General features: G+C 55.5%; 3 protein-coding genes across 3 annotated transcripts; 2 read left to right on the top strand and 1 right to left on the bottom strand.

The window, feature by feature from the left end:
• Positions 1 to 6: 6 nt before the first annotated feature.
• sec21 (putative coatomer subunit gamma) lies at positions 7 to 3035 on the top strand (the record flags this gene model as incomplete). Its single annotated transcript, XM_036644058.1, has 6 exons — positions 7 to 82; positions 144 to 331; positions 387 to 509; positions 567 to 1881; positions 1932 to 2750; positions 2803 to 3035. 6 exons carry the CDS (start codon positions 7 to 9, stop codon positions 3033 to 3035), a joined length of 2754 nt encoding a protein of 917 aa, XP_036490705.1.
• A 1125-nt stretch (positions 3036 to 4160) lies between these two features.
• Positions 4161 to 5531, top strand: CGCS363_v012208 (putative CDP-alcohol phosphatidyltransferase class-I family protein; the record flags this gene model as incomplete). Its single annotated transcript, XM_036644057.1, has 3 exons — positions 4161 to 4468; positions 4535 to 4677; positions 4735 to 5531. 3 exons carry the CDS (start codon positions 4161 to 4163, stop codon positions 5529 to 5531), a joined length of 1248 nt encoding a protein of 415 aa, XP_036490706.1.
• A 1700-nt stretch (positions 5532 to 7231) lies between these two features.
• On the bottom strand, positions 7232 to 8393 carry FCR3 (Fluconazole resistance protein 3; the record flags this gene model as incomplete). The annotated part of the gene is made up of 3 exons (XM_036644056.1): positions 7232 to 7745; positions 7828 to 8162; positions 8271 to 8393. The coding sequence occupies 3 exons, from the start codon at positions 8391 to 8393 to the stop codon at positions 7232 to 7234; spliced, it is 972 nt and encodes a 323-aa protein (XP_036491053.1).
• Between the last annotated feature and the right edge of the window lie 9141 nt (positions 8394 to 17534).

The following is a 17534-nucleotide window of genomic DNA, read 5'->3' as shown; positions in this document are numbered from 1 at the left end:
CCTATCATGAGTTACGGCAAGAAAGACGAAGACGCCGATTTGGGCTTGGTGAAGGTGGACAGAACCCAAGTCTTCCAAGAAGGTTAGTTGGAATTACTGCAGCTCGAGCGTTTGCGAGCAAGCTGGCTAAAAGGGCGGGATAGCACGCCTATTCAACAGCTCTCCTATCCAACCGCGAAGATGCCGGACCCTGCTCACCAAGATCCTCCTTCTTCTCTACACGGGCGAGAAGTTCCCCACGAACGAAGCGACGACTCTCTTCTTTGGCATCTCGAAGCTCTTCCAGAATAAGGATGCCAGCCTTCGGCAAGCGGTTCACCTCTGTGTGAAGGTTAGACCAGTCCAATACGGATGAAGCATGGCTTGTGGGCTCACCTTGATCGCAGGAACTCGCGTCCTCCGCCGAGGACATCATCATGGTCACCAGCACCGTCATGAAGGACACTGGAGGCAGCACAGATGCCATCTACCGCCCCAATGCCATCCGCGCCCTGTGCCGCATCATCGATGTACGCTGAGCTCCGAGCTCCACGATACCAGGGATGGCATGCGCTAACTAGCTCCAGGCGACCACCGTCCAGTCCATTGAGCGAGTGATGAAGACCGCAATCGTCGACAAGAACCCCTCCGTTTCGTCCGCCGCCCTCGTATCGTCCTACCACCTCCTTCCGATTGCCAAGGACGTCGTCCGCCGCTGGCAGAGCGAGACACAGGAGGCTGCCGCCTCCACCAAGTCCTCGAGCGGCTTCTCCCTGGGCTTCTCCTCCTCGAGCGGCCAATTGCCCGCCAACAACTCGACCATGCCCCAGTACCACGCCATTGGTCTCCTATACTCGATGCGCATGCACGACCGCATGGCCCTGGTGAAGATGGTGCAGCAGTTCGGCGCGGCAGGTGCGGTCAAGAGCTCCGCCGCGATCGTAATGCTCGTCCGTTTGGCCGCCCAGCTCGCTGAGGAGGACCCTTCGCTCAGGAAGCCCATGATGCAGCTGCTGGATGGCTGGTTGCGCCACAAGAGCGAGATGGTCAACTTCGAGGCCGCCAAGGCCATTTGCGACATGCGCGATGTCACCGATGCCGAAGTGTCCCAGGCCGTCCACGTTCTCCAGCTCTTCCTCACCTCTCCCCGCGCCGTCACCAAGTTCGCCGCCCTCCGCATCCTCCACAACTTCGCCTCCTTCAAGCCCAACGCCGTCAACGTCTGCAACCCCGATATCGAGCTCTTGATTTCCAACAGCAACCGATCGATTGCCACCTTTGCCATCACCACCCTGCTCAAGACCGGTAACGAGGCCAGTGTCGACCGCCTGATGAAGCAGATTTCTGGCTTCATGTCTGAGATCACCGATGAGTTCAAGATCACCATTGTCGAGGCTATCCGCACCTTGTGCCTGAAGTTCCCCAGCAAGCAGGCTGGCATGCTTGCTTTCCTCAGCGGCATCCTCCGTGACGAGGGTGGCTACGAGTTCAAGCGTGCTGTTGTCGAGAGCATGTTTGACCTGATCAAGTTCGTGCCGGAGTCCAAGGAGGATGCGCTCGCTCACCTTTGCGAGTTCATTGAGGACTGCGAGTTTACTAAGCTTGCCGTCCGCATCCTGCACCTCCTCGGTCTCGAAGGACCCAAGACCTCCCAGCCGACCAAGTACATCCGCTACATCTACAACAGAGTGGTTTTGGAGAACGCCATCGTCAGAGCCGCCGCCGTCACCGCTCTCGCCAAGTTTGGTGTTGGCCAGAAGGACCCCGAGGTCAAGCGCAGTGTCGAGGTTCTCCTCACCAGATGTTTGGACGACGTCGACGACGAGGTCAGAGATCGTGCTGCCCTCAACCTCAGACTCATGCACGAGGACGACGCCATCTCCGAGAAGTTTGTCAAGAACGGTAAGTCAATCATAAACGACGCTACTGCACCCAAGCTGACCCCTGAACAGACAGCATGTTCTCTCTTCCGTACTTCGAGCACCAGCTCGTCATGTACGTTACATCCGAGGACAAGTCTGCGTTCGACACGCCCTTCGACATCTCCCAGATTCCCGTCGTCACCCGGGAGCAGGCCGATGCAGAGGACCGCACCAAGAAGCTCACGGCGACTGCCCCATCGCTCAAGCCTCCCAAGGTTGGCCCGACGAAGACGTCCACCAGCGGCGCGGAGGCTGCTGCATCAGCCACCGCTGCGGCTCAGCGTTACGCCCAGGAGTTGATGCAGATCCCTGAGATGAAGGAGTTTGGCAGCGTGCTCAAGTCATCGCCTGTTGTCGAACTCACCGAGTCGGAGATGGAGTACGTTGTCACCGTTGTCAAGCACATCTTCAAGGAGCACATTGTGTTCCAGTACGAGATCAAGAACACGCTCCAGGCTACCGTTCTGGAGAACGTGTCGGTCGTGGCAACACCTTCCGAGGAGGAGGAGCTCGAGGAGGTCTTCATCATCCAAGCCGAGAAGCTCCCTACGGACGAGCCCGGCAAGGTGTACGTCGCCTTCAAGAAGGTCGGCGGAGAGGGCTCCATGCCCGTCAGCAGCTTCTCCAACATTCTCAAGTTCACCAGCAAGGAGATCGACCCTACAACAAACGAGCCGGAGGCTACTGGCTACGACGACGAGTACGAGGTGGCCGAGTTCGATCTGGCTGGCAGCGACTACGTTGTGCCGACATTCGCCAGCAACTTCAACCACATCTGGGAGCAGGTTGGCGCGGCCGGCGAGGAGGCTGAGGAGACGTTGCAGCTCAGCAGCATGAAGAGCATAGCGGGTAAGTTCAACATGGTCATCCAGAGTACGAACAGAGCTAACAATATGTGCAGAGGCAACGGAGCAGCTGGCCAAGGTGTTGTCGCTGCAACCTTTGGAGGGTACCGATGTGCCAGTCAACCAGACGACACATACTCTCAAGTTGCTTGGAAAGACTGTTGGCGGCGGCAGGGTGGTTGCCAACGTGCGGATGGCTTACTCGTCCAAGTCCGGTGTCACGACCAAGATCACGGTCCGCAGCGAAGAAGAAGGTGTGGCGTCTCTTGTTGTTGCATCTGTCGCTTAAATATACTTGTTTGGAGTTCGTGGGGGTCGATACATGGTCGGAGGTCCAAGCAAGACGTACGGCACAGACGAGGACTTTATTATAGCCGACTCGCGCAGCCGCCGCCATAGTAGGGGAAGCTGAGGTCAGCGCATGATAGCGTGTGCGTGTAAAAGGACTGGCGGCTCGCGTATATCTAGAATGAAGACACGAAAAAGGCATCATGAAGACATTGCTAGATTTCGTGTGTTGTGGTGTATTTTGCGTGATGGGAAATAAAATGCATTTCTATCTTTATCTTTTGAGAACAGGCCTTGTGTGGCTTGGAGGTTCCAAGGCCTCCATGACATTAGAGCCCTGTCAATGAAGTCGCTGCTGTTGTCAAGCCTCAGAGCGTCCCGTCGTCGATCTCAAAGCCCGCAGAGGTTGGTCTAGCGGCAGGGCGGCTGGGGCTTGACAACTGGCACGGGCCAGGACTAAGCCGAATACGGGCTAGCCTTTTTACCAGGGGCTCGGGGAGCCGGGAAATGACGTTGTGAGGACTGTTTTTTTTTCCTTTGTCGCAGCGTGTGCGCTGCGCGTGTGAGCTGTCCAAGCAGGAAAATTTCCCTCTCCCAGCCGGCGGCCCACGCGACCACATGTCAACTAGGAATACCACCGTCGTCGTCTGTAGTTTCTTGTCAAGTGTGCCTGGTCTCGGGAAGAGCATCTGACGGGCTTGTGACGTTTGTTTCTCCAAGCTCTTGTCTCCGACTACCTCTGGTCTCCTCCCACTTGGAACCTCCCCGCCTTCTCTGCCTTTCTTTTAGCCCGCGCGCAAACCCGCACCCCGCAGCTCGACGAACCGCGTTTCCCCGGTTTTGAAGCTATCGTCGTCACCGCTCCAACAAAAGAGAAGTACCGGAGGGGACCCATCGAATCGAACGGGACTTCCACCGTGTTCTTGCGCCTAAATTTTCCCTTGCTGCCAGCCCACTTTGGGGACACTTGGCCCTGCATATCGAAACCTGCCCTTTGCGGACAAAACCACCAACACAACCTTGAGAGTTTTCTCCTTCAACTCCTCATCCTCACGACAATCCTCGAGGCAACGGTTCTCACCAGGAAGGCTAGCTAAGGAAAAGACACGCAAAAACAACAGAAACCATGGTCTACGTGCGCCAGGACCGCCTCCCGGCGCTCAAGGAGTACAAGTACTCCGGAGTCGACCACTCCTTGACGTCAAAGTACATCCTGAAGCCCTTCTACACGAATGTGGTGATCAAGATGTTCCCCATGAGCATGGCGCCGAACCTGATCACCCTGACGGGCTTCATGTTTGTTGTCGCTAACCTTCTGACGCTCCTCTGGTACAACCCGACGCTCGACCAGGACTGCCCCAGCTGGGTGTACTACTCGTGGGCCGCGGGCCTGTTCCTGTACCAGACCTTTGACGCGGTGGATGGATCCCAGGCGTAAGTTGACTGTTGCCATGCTTTGCTTTCCACGAATTCAAGCTAACAGTGTTTGTTTGCGAATAGTCGCCGAACGCACCAGTCCGGCCCGCTGGGCGAGCTCTTCGACCACGGCGTCGACGCCCTCAACACCTCCCTCGAAGTCCTCATCTTCGCCGCCTCGCAGAACATGGGCCAGGGCTGGATGACCGTCGGCATCCTCTTTTCCTGTACGTGACCATCCGCCGCATATATGAAGGGAAAAAAGACTAACATTCTCTCAACAGCCCTCCTCACCTTCTACGTCCAGACCTGGGACGAATACCACACCAAGACGCTGACCCTCGGCATCGTCAACGGCCCCGTCGAAGGCGTCCTCATCCTCGTCGGCGTCTACGCCCTCACCGGCTACCTCGGCGGCGCCTCCTTCTGGCAGCAGTCCATGCTGCGCACCCTCGGCGTCCCCGCCTCGTCCTCCATCCCCGCTGCCCTCTACGACCTCTCCTTCACCCAGTGGTACATGGTCCAGGGCGCCCTCGTCCTCGTCTTCAACACCGTCGAGTCCGCCCGCAACGTCATCCGCGCCCGCCGCGCCCGCGGCGACCGCTCTCGCGGCGCCCTCCTCGGCCTCCTCCCCTTCTTCGGCATCTGGGCCCTCGTCGTCGCCTACCTCGCCCTGCACCCGACCATCCTGCACTCCCACCTCGTCCCCTTCGTCATGTTCGCTGGCGTCGTCAACGCCTACTCCGTCGGCCAGATGATCACCGCCCACCTGGTCAAGCTCGACTTCCCCTACTGGAACGTGCTCGGCCTGCCGCTCGCCTTCGGCGTCGGCGACGCCCTCGGCCCCCTGCTGCAGGAGCGCACCGGCTTCGGCTGGCCCAGCGCCCTCGGCGACGACGTCTACCAGGTCGCCTTCATGTTCCTCATGCTCGGCATGGCCGTCGGCGTGTACGGCAGCTTCGTGGTGGACGTCATTGTCACCATCTGCGACTACCTCGACATCTGGTGTCTGACGATCAAGCACCCGTGGGTCGAGGGGCAGGAGGCCAACGGCGATGCGAAGGGCAAGAAGGTGCAGTAGAAACTTTCCTTGCTGGCTGGCGGCTGCCCATCTAGATCTTGTCTTGATGTCAGGTGGGGCCCAAGGGGGGTGGATAACGAGAAGGTTTCTGGTGAAAGGAAGCTTCTTTTGGCGTGTGGGTTTTCCCCCTCTGTTGTTGGATGGAGGAAATTCGACCCGGGAGAGGAGAAGCTCCAAGCGCAGGCAGAGTTTCCTCCGAGCTCGAGTGCGAAGACATTTTGGAACGCATGGATGAGAAACACGACACGATGAACCATGGACTACGGCGGGGTTGGGCTGGAAGGGAAACGGACGACTTGATGGCGGTTTGGCGGTGGACATTTGGGAAAGGAAAAAAAAATAGGGAGCGAGGGTTTCTGGCGGAACGTTACGTTACGTCTTGTTTTTCTCCCTTGCACCTCGCTCTTGGACGACTTCTGCGAGATTCCCACGAGTTTCCAGCGAGCTTTCTCCTTTTGACTTTTCTTTTCTTGTTTTCTGTATTCTTCATTTTCTCCCCCCTATCTTCGGCACGGCAAGTTCAGGAGTTCGGGGCGAGTGGGAATTATCGGAAACCTATTGGCGGGTAGTATGTCTTTTGAAGGCACATCATGCCAGGCACATGAGGGAGAGATCATGACGTTGTATCACAACACCATAATCATCTCTCCCCCTGGTGTATAGCTATCGGCACAGATTTTTGTTGTTAGTCGCATATGTAGTCATTTTTGCGGCCATGTTTTGCAAGTAGATGAGATACCATTAATTTACCCTCCCGGAATATGATTTCTCAAGCTAAGCATCTGTTCACACACAATTCCCGATGAAAGTAGTCATCATAGACTTGGCGGTGATGAACCGATATGCACCCGTCTTATTGGCAGCTAGCGACACAAAAGAACTCGGCAGTAAGCTTGGTCTGCTGTAGCCAGAAAAAAGGCACCAATTACATGTCGCCAAAGGAGGACGGCCGAGGTGCCCTAGTAAAGCCAGACGAGAGGTAGCATCATGAATCACACTCGAAGAACACCACGCTAGGCACCGAAATTATGTAGAATTTCTTCGAGACTTTCTTTCGATGACTTCAAAGAGGAGCGGGATGCCTAAGCCTGCAAACTTGGAATCCTTCCGAACCCCTATTCCCCCCCGCGTTTTACCCCCGGAAGAGAATAGCAGGGAAAAGAGAAGCAAATCAGACCAGAGTGGTAACCCCAAAAGCATGCAATTTGCCAGAACGTTCCGAGCGTACCGGAGAAAAGGCGACGCCCCGCTGCGGCAGCTCTGCCCCGTCTCGCCCCCATCCTCCGTTTCCCCATTGACGACCATGCTCCGTTTGTCCCAGCCTGGCGACGTCGACTGTGTGTTGCTTGGCCACGCCGGCGTCTCAAATTGTGTGTTTCTTCCAGATTCTCCGTGTAAATAAAACAATAGACGCCAAGTTGTCTACAAATATTTTGTGACTCGTACCTCGTGCTCCCCCAAATAAAAGAGACATTGACCGTTAAAAAGCATAACACATGAATCGCAGCGATGCATTTCAAGGCCGAACCTGCTCGCGGCGGGCTCGCCGTCATATCGTCTGTCGTTTCAGCAGGCGGACCCCCCATATTGACTCCGTTTACCCAAACGCCGAACCTGGCCGGATGTAAGGCTCGTTATGTCTGTTGGTGCTGACAAAGCACCCTCGTCGACCGCCTCCCCACTGGGGAGAGAGGGGGCTGCTACAGGAGCTCGTCGCTGCCGCTCGCGACGCTGCCTTCGATGGCGTCGAGAATTGAGCGCTCCGAGAACACCGGTCCCTGGCCATCGCAGCGTGCCTGATGCTTCAGCCGCTCGCTTACGTCGCCTACATCGACCAACCCCCGCTTGAACAACGGGTGGTTGATGATGAAGTCCCACGTGGCACCAGCCGCTAACAGGCGTTCTCCTTCAGATGATATCGCGACTCGGTGACTTGGCGTTTTGTTGTTGTGCTTCGCTAGAAGGTCGGTGTAGAAGTCCTTGGGGTTGTACGTCATCGGCCCCGTCATCCGAGGCTCCGGCGAAGTAGAGCTGTGGTGGCCGTTCATTGATGATGTAGCACGGAGGATCTCGTTCTCGGTGCTGATCTTTTGCATCTCGCGCTTGAGTCGTTCGTTCTCGGTGGACTTTTGCTGGGCCTCTGCCTCGAGATTCGCAAGCTTGGCTTCAAGGTCCTTGACGTGCTTTTCCTTGCGCTCACGGAATGCGCGTTGACTATTGCGATGATATTGTTAGCAAGCTCTGCTTGTGAGAAATGCGCTACTCATGCATAATGTGCGACAAAAGTTGTACGTACGCAGCGCGATTCTGGGCCTTCCTTCTTGACTGGGCCGGCGTCAGGTCCTCGTCGTCCGAGTTGGAACCGCCGCGGCGGGAGTGGTCATCCATGGGCTCCTGCTTGTGGACAACCATCTCAGGCTGAGGCTTGATCTGCTGGACGGGGGGAGCGGGCATGCCATTGTGCTGTGGTGGTTGCTGAGGCGGCTGGGGTTGCTGCACGGGCAGATGGTTCGGAGGAGTCGGCGGGCCAGGAGGGCCGGGAAAAGAAGTATGCTGAGGGTTGAACTGGGCGGGAGCATAGTTTTCAAAGGAGTTGAAGTGCTGGTCGTTGGGGTACTCGGCGTAAACATCCTGCTCGGTCATGATTGTGTAAGTGCATGTCGCAGTGCGCTAAGCGGCAATCCACCAGTGATCGGTGGGTATTCGGGGTTCAGAAGGGAAAGGAATTCGTTGACTTACGGGTGGAGATGTCGTGTTAAAATCGTCTGAACCTGCCGAGTTGGAATGCGATGGCGTCAAGGGCGGAATGCCCATGAACTGGTAAGGCTGCGCCTGAGCGAAGTACTGGTGGGAGAAGTCCATGGTCGCGCGATGTTGTCCTGGAAGAGAAGAGGCGACTCTATGGAACGAAGAGGAATCGAGAATGGGAAAACGAGCTGGGTACGGTAGAAATGAGAGAGCGGATGGGCGTGTGCTGATGAGGGTCCAGGCCAGGAGGGGGGAAAGGAGGGGGGCGGCGCTGGATGGTGAGGGTCGACGTGCCGGTAGAAATGCGCCAGTCTGCACCAGCTCTAGTGCCAGGGTGACAGGGCGAGCACTGCCTAAATGATGTTTGTTGGTGGGAATCGATGGGATCGGACGGGCTTAGGGGCGCAAGGAGGGCGTTGCTAAAGCTGTGAAAGAGCCCACTTGGGACACGTCTAGACTTGCTTCAAGGGTCTTTTTCACTTTTGCTGGCGCGCGGTCAGTTGCGTGTTTGACCACTATGCAATATATATTGCTCCAAGGAAGGGGATCCGTACGGAGACCCTACGGAGAGGTAGGCGAAGATGCCCGAGACCACAACGAAGAGAACGTGGAGCAGCGGGCAGCAGCAGCAGCAGCAGCAGAAGGACCCGTGGAAGGCGTGGATGCGTCGATGCACAGGCCAGGACAGGGCCAGGCCCAGGGCGAGACGTGGAGTTGGGGGGAGACGCTAAACGCTTGTTGTGATGGAGCAGCCGAGTCGACCGACGGATGATGAGGAAGAGAGAAGGAAGGGTGTGCCGGGCCCGTTGGTGTGTGTGTGCGTGTGTGTGTCTCCTCGCAGGATGTAAGGTGCAGCACCCACAGTGGGATTGCTGTACCAGCTGCAGACCGCACACTGCAGTGTTGTTGTTGGTGGTGGTGCGGGTTGCAGGCAAGACAAGACAGGACAGGACCAAGCCCAAGACCAGACAGGGCAAAGGCAGGACAGGGCGGGACAGGGTCTGGTACGACAAACCGGTGGCGCAAGTTTCGAGGGCTTGTCTCAGTGCCGCTAGCGCTGCCGTCGAGGTTTTGTTTTGGATATTTTGCTTGTGCCAGACGATCTGGAGACGAGCAAGAAAAGACGGGGTGACAGGGTCGGATGGATGGGGGACCCGCAAGACCAAGCTCCCTCTTAAGAGAAGTTGTCTCCAGATATAGGGCAGCGAGCGACGTAAGTGTCGACGTGCAAAAGGATGCGTAAGAACTGACGGAGATGGGAAGATAGGACGAGAGCGCGAGGTCCGGACGAAATCACAGGTAGGTGGTGTTCAGGGGCCCCGCCAAGGGAAGTCAAGAGAACTGATCTTTGTGGTGTAGGTGCCCGATTAGATTGACTGCACCCTGCGGGATGGTTGGTTTGTCGTGTGGGAGCCGTGTGATGTGGATGTCGAGGCAAAGTGGACAAGACTGGACGATCTTTGCCTGTGGTGTGCCTGTCTCGTATTCCCAGACTGCCGGGGCGTGTATCGCCAAGTAGATATTGTTCGAAAGATGATATTATTAGGATTGGAATCTAGGCCCGTTATGTCTAGGTCGAAGTCATGGTCGATATTAAGTATGCGGTGCGTTGGCGTCGAAGCAGACGAGAGACAGAAGAGGACTGGCGAGCTGCACGTGGCCGGGCACTTCCCAGGAGAGTTTGACGGGGCTCCTTGACGTCGTTCGTGACTCGTCTGAGTCGGGGTCGAGAGACGAAAGGCAGAAGAGCACTGGCCAAACGACTCAATGTGTCGGTCCCCAAGACGCGAGTAGGCGAGCTTAAACCAGCAGAGGCTGCTGGTTGCTGTCCAAGGTAAGGGGAATGCGCCGTAGTGTACCGCAGTAGTGTGGTGGTGAGCAAGGTATGGATGGAAGCAATAGAGTTGGGCGGAAGGTAGCTGCAAGTATCTCGTCAAAGGCTAACAGAGGACGGACGGCGGGGATAAGGTTGCTGTGGTTGAGGCAAAGGGAGGCGAAATCCAGTTTTGTTGGCCTCTGAATATGACAGATGAAAGATCCCTGGGGAGAAATGGAGCTCGTGGGCAGGACTGGCCTGATGGTTTGGAGGGTAAAAAAGCTCAAGGGACGTTGACGTTGAAGCGTGTGTAAGTGAGGTGGCTCAACACAAGGTTCGACGGGGGGGTCGGGAGGTCTGTCAAGCGTCAGATTCCCTTGCTGAAGGGGAGATGAGGTGTGCTCCGTCACAGCGCATGGGACCTGGACCTCAGTCGTAGTCGGGTTGATGCGCTGGAGTCAGTTTGGACAGGAGAGAGAGTGACGGCTTACTTGGGAAAGGTATCCGTGAGGAAGGCAAGGTACGGCAAGGTGCGGTATGAGATGCCGACGGATCAAATCAGCCCTGCGATGCGAATGCAGTCAGTCGGCAGCATGAACAGGGCAAGGCAAGGCAAGGCAAGTCAGGCAGGCACCTTCCCTTCCTCCTTCCTTCCCCTTGAGAGCCAGCAGTTGTCAATACCACGCGCCGGCGCACAGAGTCGGCGGATCCCCCAAGGCAGGAACGGGGAATTTCTGCGGGCCAATTCGGCGAAGGAGCCGCCGTGGTGGTGGTGTATCTCCGGAAGCTATCCGCAGCCGGGCCCCTCTTCTTCGCTTCCTTACCGTGCCTACCTTACCTTCCCTTAAGGTACCTGGGTAGGTGCCTACCTGCCTTAGCTGGGTAGGCACGTCCCGTCCTTCCCCCTTCCTCCACACTTCCAATTCACAGTTGCACCTTTTCCGCGTCACACTTGTTGGGTAGGTATCTTAGGCTCCATGTCTTTCCTTCTCCTCGCACCACGTTGATTGCACCTCACCTCTCCCAGACCACCAACCTCCTCCTCCATCTCCATCTTGCTTTTTCCTTAGCGTCAGATGCTTCATCTACCTGTGGCTCCAAGTCTCGTCTCCGCGGGCCGTTGGCGCATCAGTCTATGCCGCACCAAAGTCCAGACAAACACTCGGGCGGCAGCATCAGATCTGACGGCTGCGTTTCCCGTTTCTGCCATTGCCCCGGCCGGGGTATCCTCTCACCACCAGACCATGATGCATTCAAAGCCAAAATGTCAAACAAAGCTGCCCTATGGCTGTGTCGCCTGCGCGAGAATGCAACCTGACCGAACCTACTTGGACTGCCCGCAAGCTCAAGGCTCAACCAACCAACCGACCATCCAGACCAGAGAACCCACCGTCCTATCAACTACCTTAGCTTACTGCCCTGCAGAAACCGCATCACGCTCTCTCAAGCTCACCTCGGTCGACAATGCCCGCGCTGCATATTCTTCCCAAAGGCAATCAACACGCCCTATCCCTTCAGACAATCGAAGTTTGTTCACCCATCGTGACCATGGGCGTCATTTCTACCACCCTGAGATAACGGATGCCGTGCTATCTATCAAGTCCAGATGACTCCATGGATCACTAATCCGCGGACCATTCATTCAATTCGGTGTGCTTCACAGGCTCCTCCCTGATGCCACTATCTCCGATCCAGTGCTACCAACGTCATGAATCACCAACAACACGCACCACCACCGTCGCCACCACCACGGTGCTTCATCTCCATCTCAACCTGCAACAGTCTCTAACGTTTGGCATTCTACTGGTTGCGGTTGGCGGACCTTGAACCCGACAACAGCTTGTACAGCTTTCTACAGCTCCAACCGCTTGCCGGTCATCCTTGGCTGCGTTGCTGCACGGCTGGCTAACTTGGCCAGCAAATACCCGTACCCAGCCGTCTTTGCCGTCCGCTGCTGACCCGCCATTCGTCCGTCAGAGCCCAGAGGGCCGTGTGCTGCAGACGGCGATCCCGGTGCCCTTGCTCTCCGACTTACCTTGGGTCTGGGTCGCTCCTTTTCGTACAGCTTCGTTTTCGCTTCATCGCTGAAGCTCCAGACCTGGACTGTATCGTCGCATGTCCTGACTCAAAATTCCGCGCTGCTTTTCTAGAAGAAACAGACTTACAGCAACCAGGTGAAGCTTTCCCCGAGGGAACCACCACATCGGAAACAATACGCGAAAATGCGGCTCGATGCAGTTCGCGGCGGCCATCACCGGCCCAATCATCCTTTCGACATCCACTCTTGAGACTGATCTGCGAGACAACATGCCAGCCGTATCCGATACCCCAGAGTTGCCCAGAGCGCCAATTCCCCACCGGTCCCTCTCGCTAGCAGCTCTTGTCCGACGAAGCCCACCACCGTCACCCAATGCCATGCAAGGCCAGCAACGCACAGAAGCACAGCTTCCTTCTCTTATTTCCACGTCGTCTTTCGTCTTGGGTCGAATCATCCGAGCCCTCTGAGGCCACATGGTGCCGCTGCCGTCTAACCTCGGGCACCTGGCTACCCTTATTGGGCAAAGCAGCCGCCTTCCCAACCTTACGTCTGTCTTGGATAGAAAGACCATCGTCTGGCTGCTCGCCTCACTCCGTTGGTCTGGGTCAAGTTCCACAGTCAGAGCAGCAGATGGGCCTTGGCCCTCCGATCAGCCGTAGTGCCCACATACATGATGCGCATCTCCTCGAGGCCCTGTCCATGGCTCTTCGCCTGCAAGAGACAGCTGACCTGCTGGGCATTGCCTTGGGCGAGACCTCACGCCTTGGGTCTTGAACAGACGCTTGCAGGTTCGTTCAACCACGCTTCGTTTGGTTCCATGATTTGGGCGATTACTCACCCCACGTCGGAAACACCGCCTTCACCGTTGGTAGGTTATTCTCGAACTAAGCTGTGTACTCAATTTTGGACTGCAAGTCTGGCGGCTGGCGCCGAACTACGTTCAACCCCGGCCCTACAAGACCAAATGGGATTTCCGCAATCAAGCGTCGCAGATCATGCACTTCTTCTAACATCAAATATGACTGAGCCTCGTGGCGGTTGATGAGGCGGTCATCGCAGACCGCTTCAAGCGAATTCCTGTCGTTGGCAAAGGCGGTAGGCTTTACGCCGTAGAAGCACCGACGACGGTTATTCAGCAAACCTTATCCTCCAGCACTTCTGATACGGGCCTCCACGCTATTTCGGTGTTGACAATGTCCGCTTGAAACGGGGATCTGGAAACTCTATTCCAATCTAGGCCAACGTGCATCGTGCCCACGATACCACCCCTCCTTTCATTCCATGTCGGGTCTCGGCGGGGGGCGCACGGGACATTGAACGACAGAGCCGGGGAGGCTGGAGGGATGAACCCATGAAAGCTTCCATTGCAATCATACGCCCAAGACCAGACCCCTTGGCTCACATCTAACAATTCTTCCGATGCAAGCAGCGGCCCTTTAGCTCCCGCGAATTTGGAGTTAGTCGTGTGGGAGGGACGAACGACACTGACTTCGTCTTTACTGCTTCGATGAAGAATCCGACCACCGCCACCATGATCGGCCTTTTCGAGACCGGGTCGAGGGGATGCGAGGGCCTTTTGCGTCGGTGGCAAGAACAAGTCTGCAACAGCTGGGACCATTCAGCAGACGACCTGCGAATCGTTAAGCTTATTCACTGCGACTTTTAAAATAGACGCCGCTGACCAACCCCGCCATCATGTCGTTGACTGGCTGCCGGGGGGGGCATGATGCCCCCAGCGGCCGTATCCTCCATATCACTACGTATTCCACATTTCACGTCCCACGTCTCCAGAGATCCATCAGCCCTGTAAGAAGGCTGAACCAGTCTGTTTTCCGGCCCGTATCGGATATCATCTCAGCTCGGCCTGGGTTGATGCAGTCAGCACCTGACGCCACTTCATGAGAATCTAACCCAGAGCCGAGGTCCCCGCGTCTCCGCAAATGGCTGTCAGAACTCACATCATTGAAGGAGCTCGAGTCAAGAGTTGGCTTTTCAGGAGTCAATAGTGAAAGCAAAGGCAATGTCGTACGGGTTTACGGAAACCAATCATCCGTTCAGCCCTCGGTGCAGTCGATCACGGCTCACGCCAGTCTGAACGGTGATCTCAGGATGCTCAGCCCTAAACCCGGCGGCTAGCAGATGGGATCGACATGTCAACGCACGTGCGGGAGGCATCATTGACGGGCGCATTCGACGCCACGATTCTCAGCCTCTCAGGCCAGCCTCAAGTCCTGTCAGATATGTCCATGTAAAGTTCCCAATTCGGTAAGCTGATTCTGACCCTGAGGATGGCTCATTGTGGTGTCGACTGGCTGTTTGCGTACTGCGGGAAATGACGCTTGATCTGCAGCCAGCCCTACGGTAAGGCTTATCACCGTATCGAGAAGCGCTGCACTGTTGGGCCCTGCAGGCTCGCCAGTGCAATGGAAACCGAAAGAGGTCAGCCGCAGCCACTTCCGCTCCGTTCGCTCCAATACCCTTCCAACGTGCAGGCCAAAGGCGTCGTTTGTTTTCGAGCTAGCAGTTGATACAGCTAGTCCCTCCGTCGACGACTCTGCATCTTCTACCCCGCTCCGCCCCTGTTGCAGGGACGAGCGGGCGCAACAAAGGTTCCTCAGCTAGGCTGCCTCCTTGAGATTGCGGGCCGCGGACGTTGACGGTATCGGTCCTAATATCACGAGAGGTTGGCTACGAGTTACCACTTTGGATTGCCTCATCATTGGACGTCCCGTGTTGGACGTGAACTTCCGCCCAGGCTCGTCCAATCGAAGGGTCGCCATAGACTTGTAGTTCGGGGGACGCGACGGAGAGCTGCTGTCGTGGCGGGGCGGCGGTCTCAGCTCCGACTGCAGATTCGGAGCGGTGCCAGTGCCGGTGAACAATGCCTTTCATCCTTTTAGCGCTGCGCCAAATCTCGCGTTGAGATTGAAGATTTGAGATTTCAGACGCCTCCTTTTTTTCCTTTGTCTTCTCATTAGGGTAATCTCAAATGATGCTGCCTGCGCACGGTTTAAGCTTACATTACGAGAGCAAGTCGTCTTGCACCCTTCTTTTCTAATCGTCCCCCTCGACCATCCACGCGTTGCAAAGCTTGTTATTTTGGGTTACTTGGCAGAGATGGCTTATTCTCGAGAACGAACCGTCCAAGCGGGGAGGAGGGAAGGCACGAGGAAAAGGGAGAGAAAAACGTGTGAAGCGTTCATGAGTTCAGAGTTCCTTGGCAGGCGGCAGGTAAGAACCGTATCTCTTCTGATGAGACATGCCAATGGCACACATGCCTGCGTTACTCGGCCGATTCGGGGCGCGTGTTACACTATGGAGTCGGTTTCGGGTAGTCACGACTTCCCCCAAGTTGGGTAGGTGAAATGAGGTCGCCGATTTGATGTCGGGGACCACGGTGATGGTAGTGGAGGCCGGCGGGCTTGGCTGTGACGGGAGGAAGTGGGATGGACGGACGGGGTGCTGTTGTTGTCCGGGGCGGGTGGCTCCGTGTGGATTCTCTGCTCGACGGGTGTCTGCGGGATGGGTCCACTGTGATTGTCAACCGACGACGCCAGTTTCCGAATGAGATCCAGTCATTTAGTGATTGATTTTTCGCGAATTCATTTGAATGTAGTGTCATTTTATTTGCTCCATTTTTTCTACTTTTCCTGCCCATCTTGCTATATGATATATACCACGTTGAGTTGTGATGGATTGTCCTCATCAAAGATGTGGCATTCTTGGCCGTGTGTGATCTGAGTCGTCGTATTCTTTCTTTCGTCCTTGTCTTTCTGTGTTTCCTCTCGCCTCTGTTGTCTCTTTCGCCTCTCGTCTCTTTCCTTTTTGTAGTCTCTATCGTCGTTGGCATCCATCGCCGTCATCCATGGCTGTCCTCCATCTCTATCCTCCAGTTCTGTCCTCCATCTCACTGTTCACATGATTGTTCGAACATCATATTTCGTCCGTCTTCGGTAGCTGTTACTGTCATTGTAGGTCTCGGTAGTGAGGCGATCGACTTCTTCCAATTCCTGTTTCCGTTGAACTTCTTCCACCACATCTTGTCCGGGAAACGTCAAAGTCGACCCCACACACTCGAGTGACTGGGGCGTTTGTAGACCCAAATGTGCTCGAATCCAAACTGTGAACGATGAGTGAGAGGTAAGTAAAGTAACAGCGATGCCGACGCTCTCGAAGATGATGCCCTCGCGGCTTGTCTCCCGTCGGTGATTTTGTCTCGCCTTTATTCGGCCTTCTGGCAACTTTCGTCGATCGCTTATAACCAATCGACCTGTTCGCAAGGACTTCTTCGAAGGCAAGAGTCACAAGTCGGCGTCTTGCGATAGATCATCATTCCAATGTTCTCCCTTTCTCAACATCATCTGTCGAGTTTACAAACCCATGTGCGTCTTCGACAGAGGTGAATCGAACCGTGGGTAAGAGACAGTGGTTTTCAGCTCGATTAAAAGCAGCCGCAGAACGAGCGAAACCAGAGACTGTTTTACCGTCGATACTTGGCGAAGAGAAGATGCGATGACGTTGTCGTAATTTCAACCAAGTCTAAGGCATTCTTGGTGTTCTCTACTGAACATCAATCTGCCCTCTGTCGTATACTAGAGGATTACTACCATGCTAAGGAGACCTGAGCCCATATATCTCCCAGTCTTCCGCAAGACATAGAGCTGGTCGTCCTTCGTGTGGAATTAAAGACATGTGCTGGGCCACTGCGCAGACCACGTGGCTTCGTTTTTGGGGGAAGGATGCAGCCAACATGAGCCTAAGATAGGAGTCTTCCGACCCACGATTGTAATCTGGGATTGAGGTGCCGAAGTCGTTCTTCGTGTCGAACTTTCATATTGAAATATCCGATGCCCGTTGGCTGCCGACATCAAAGTCGACGAGAGAAGTGACAAACCCATAGAATTTGTGCACTGTAGCCACGGCCTCATCGCTGTCGTCATAAACATGGAGGAGATAGACCGAGAGACCACTTGTGTATCCTCTCTGGGAAGGTTGCATCCAGCCTGGGGTCGGAGTCTGATTCGTTCTCAGCACCGTTCCGTGTATTAGTACTAGAACCGCGAGACTGATAGACCGTAGGAGATTCTCATGTTTAGTATACCTATACCTATCTAATTCCTAGCTTCGACGGCTACTTAGTGAATATTAGTAATTCTAAGATATTATAAGCTATAAACTACTTTAAGTTAACGCGGGAGTACTCCTTAATCTTCTTCTTTATATAAGATATTCTAGTAGTCTTAGTCCAGTTTATTATAATACCACATACCGCGTTCAATCTTACGCGATTCACGTGTGCCATTGCCCCAGTATTGCTGTTCTGGCGGTCCTCGCTGGGAATGCTGACAGAAGGAGGCCGGCAACGCAGCATGTTGAAGTTGCATTTGACGTCTGATTTCCA

This window comes from Colletotrichum siamense (genome assembly GCF_013390195.1).
Source record: "Colletotrichum siamense strain Cg363 chromosome Unknown KSG_Cg363_contig08, whole genome shotgun sequence".
NCBI classification, from domain to species: Eukaryota; Fungi; Ascomycota; class Sordariomycetes; order Glomerellales; family Glomerellaceae; genus Colletotrichum; species Colletotrichum siamense.
Note: the sequence above shows the minus strand (reverse complement) of the source record. Positions and strands in the feature narration are given on the sequence as shown.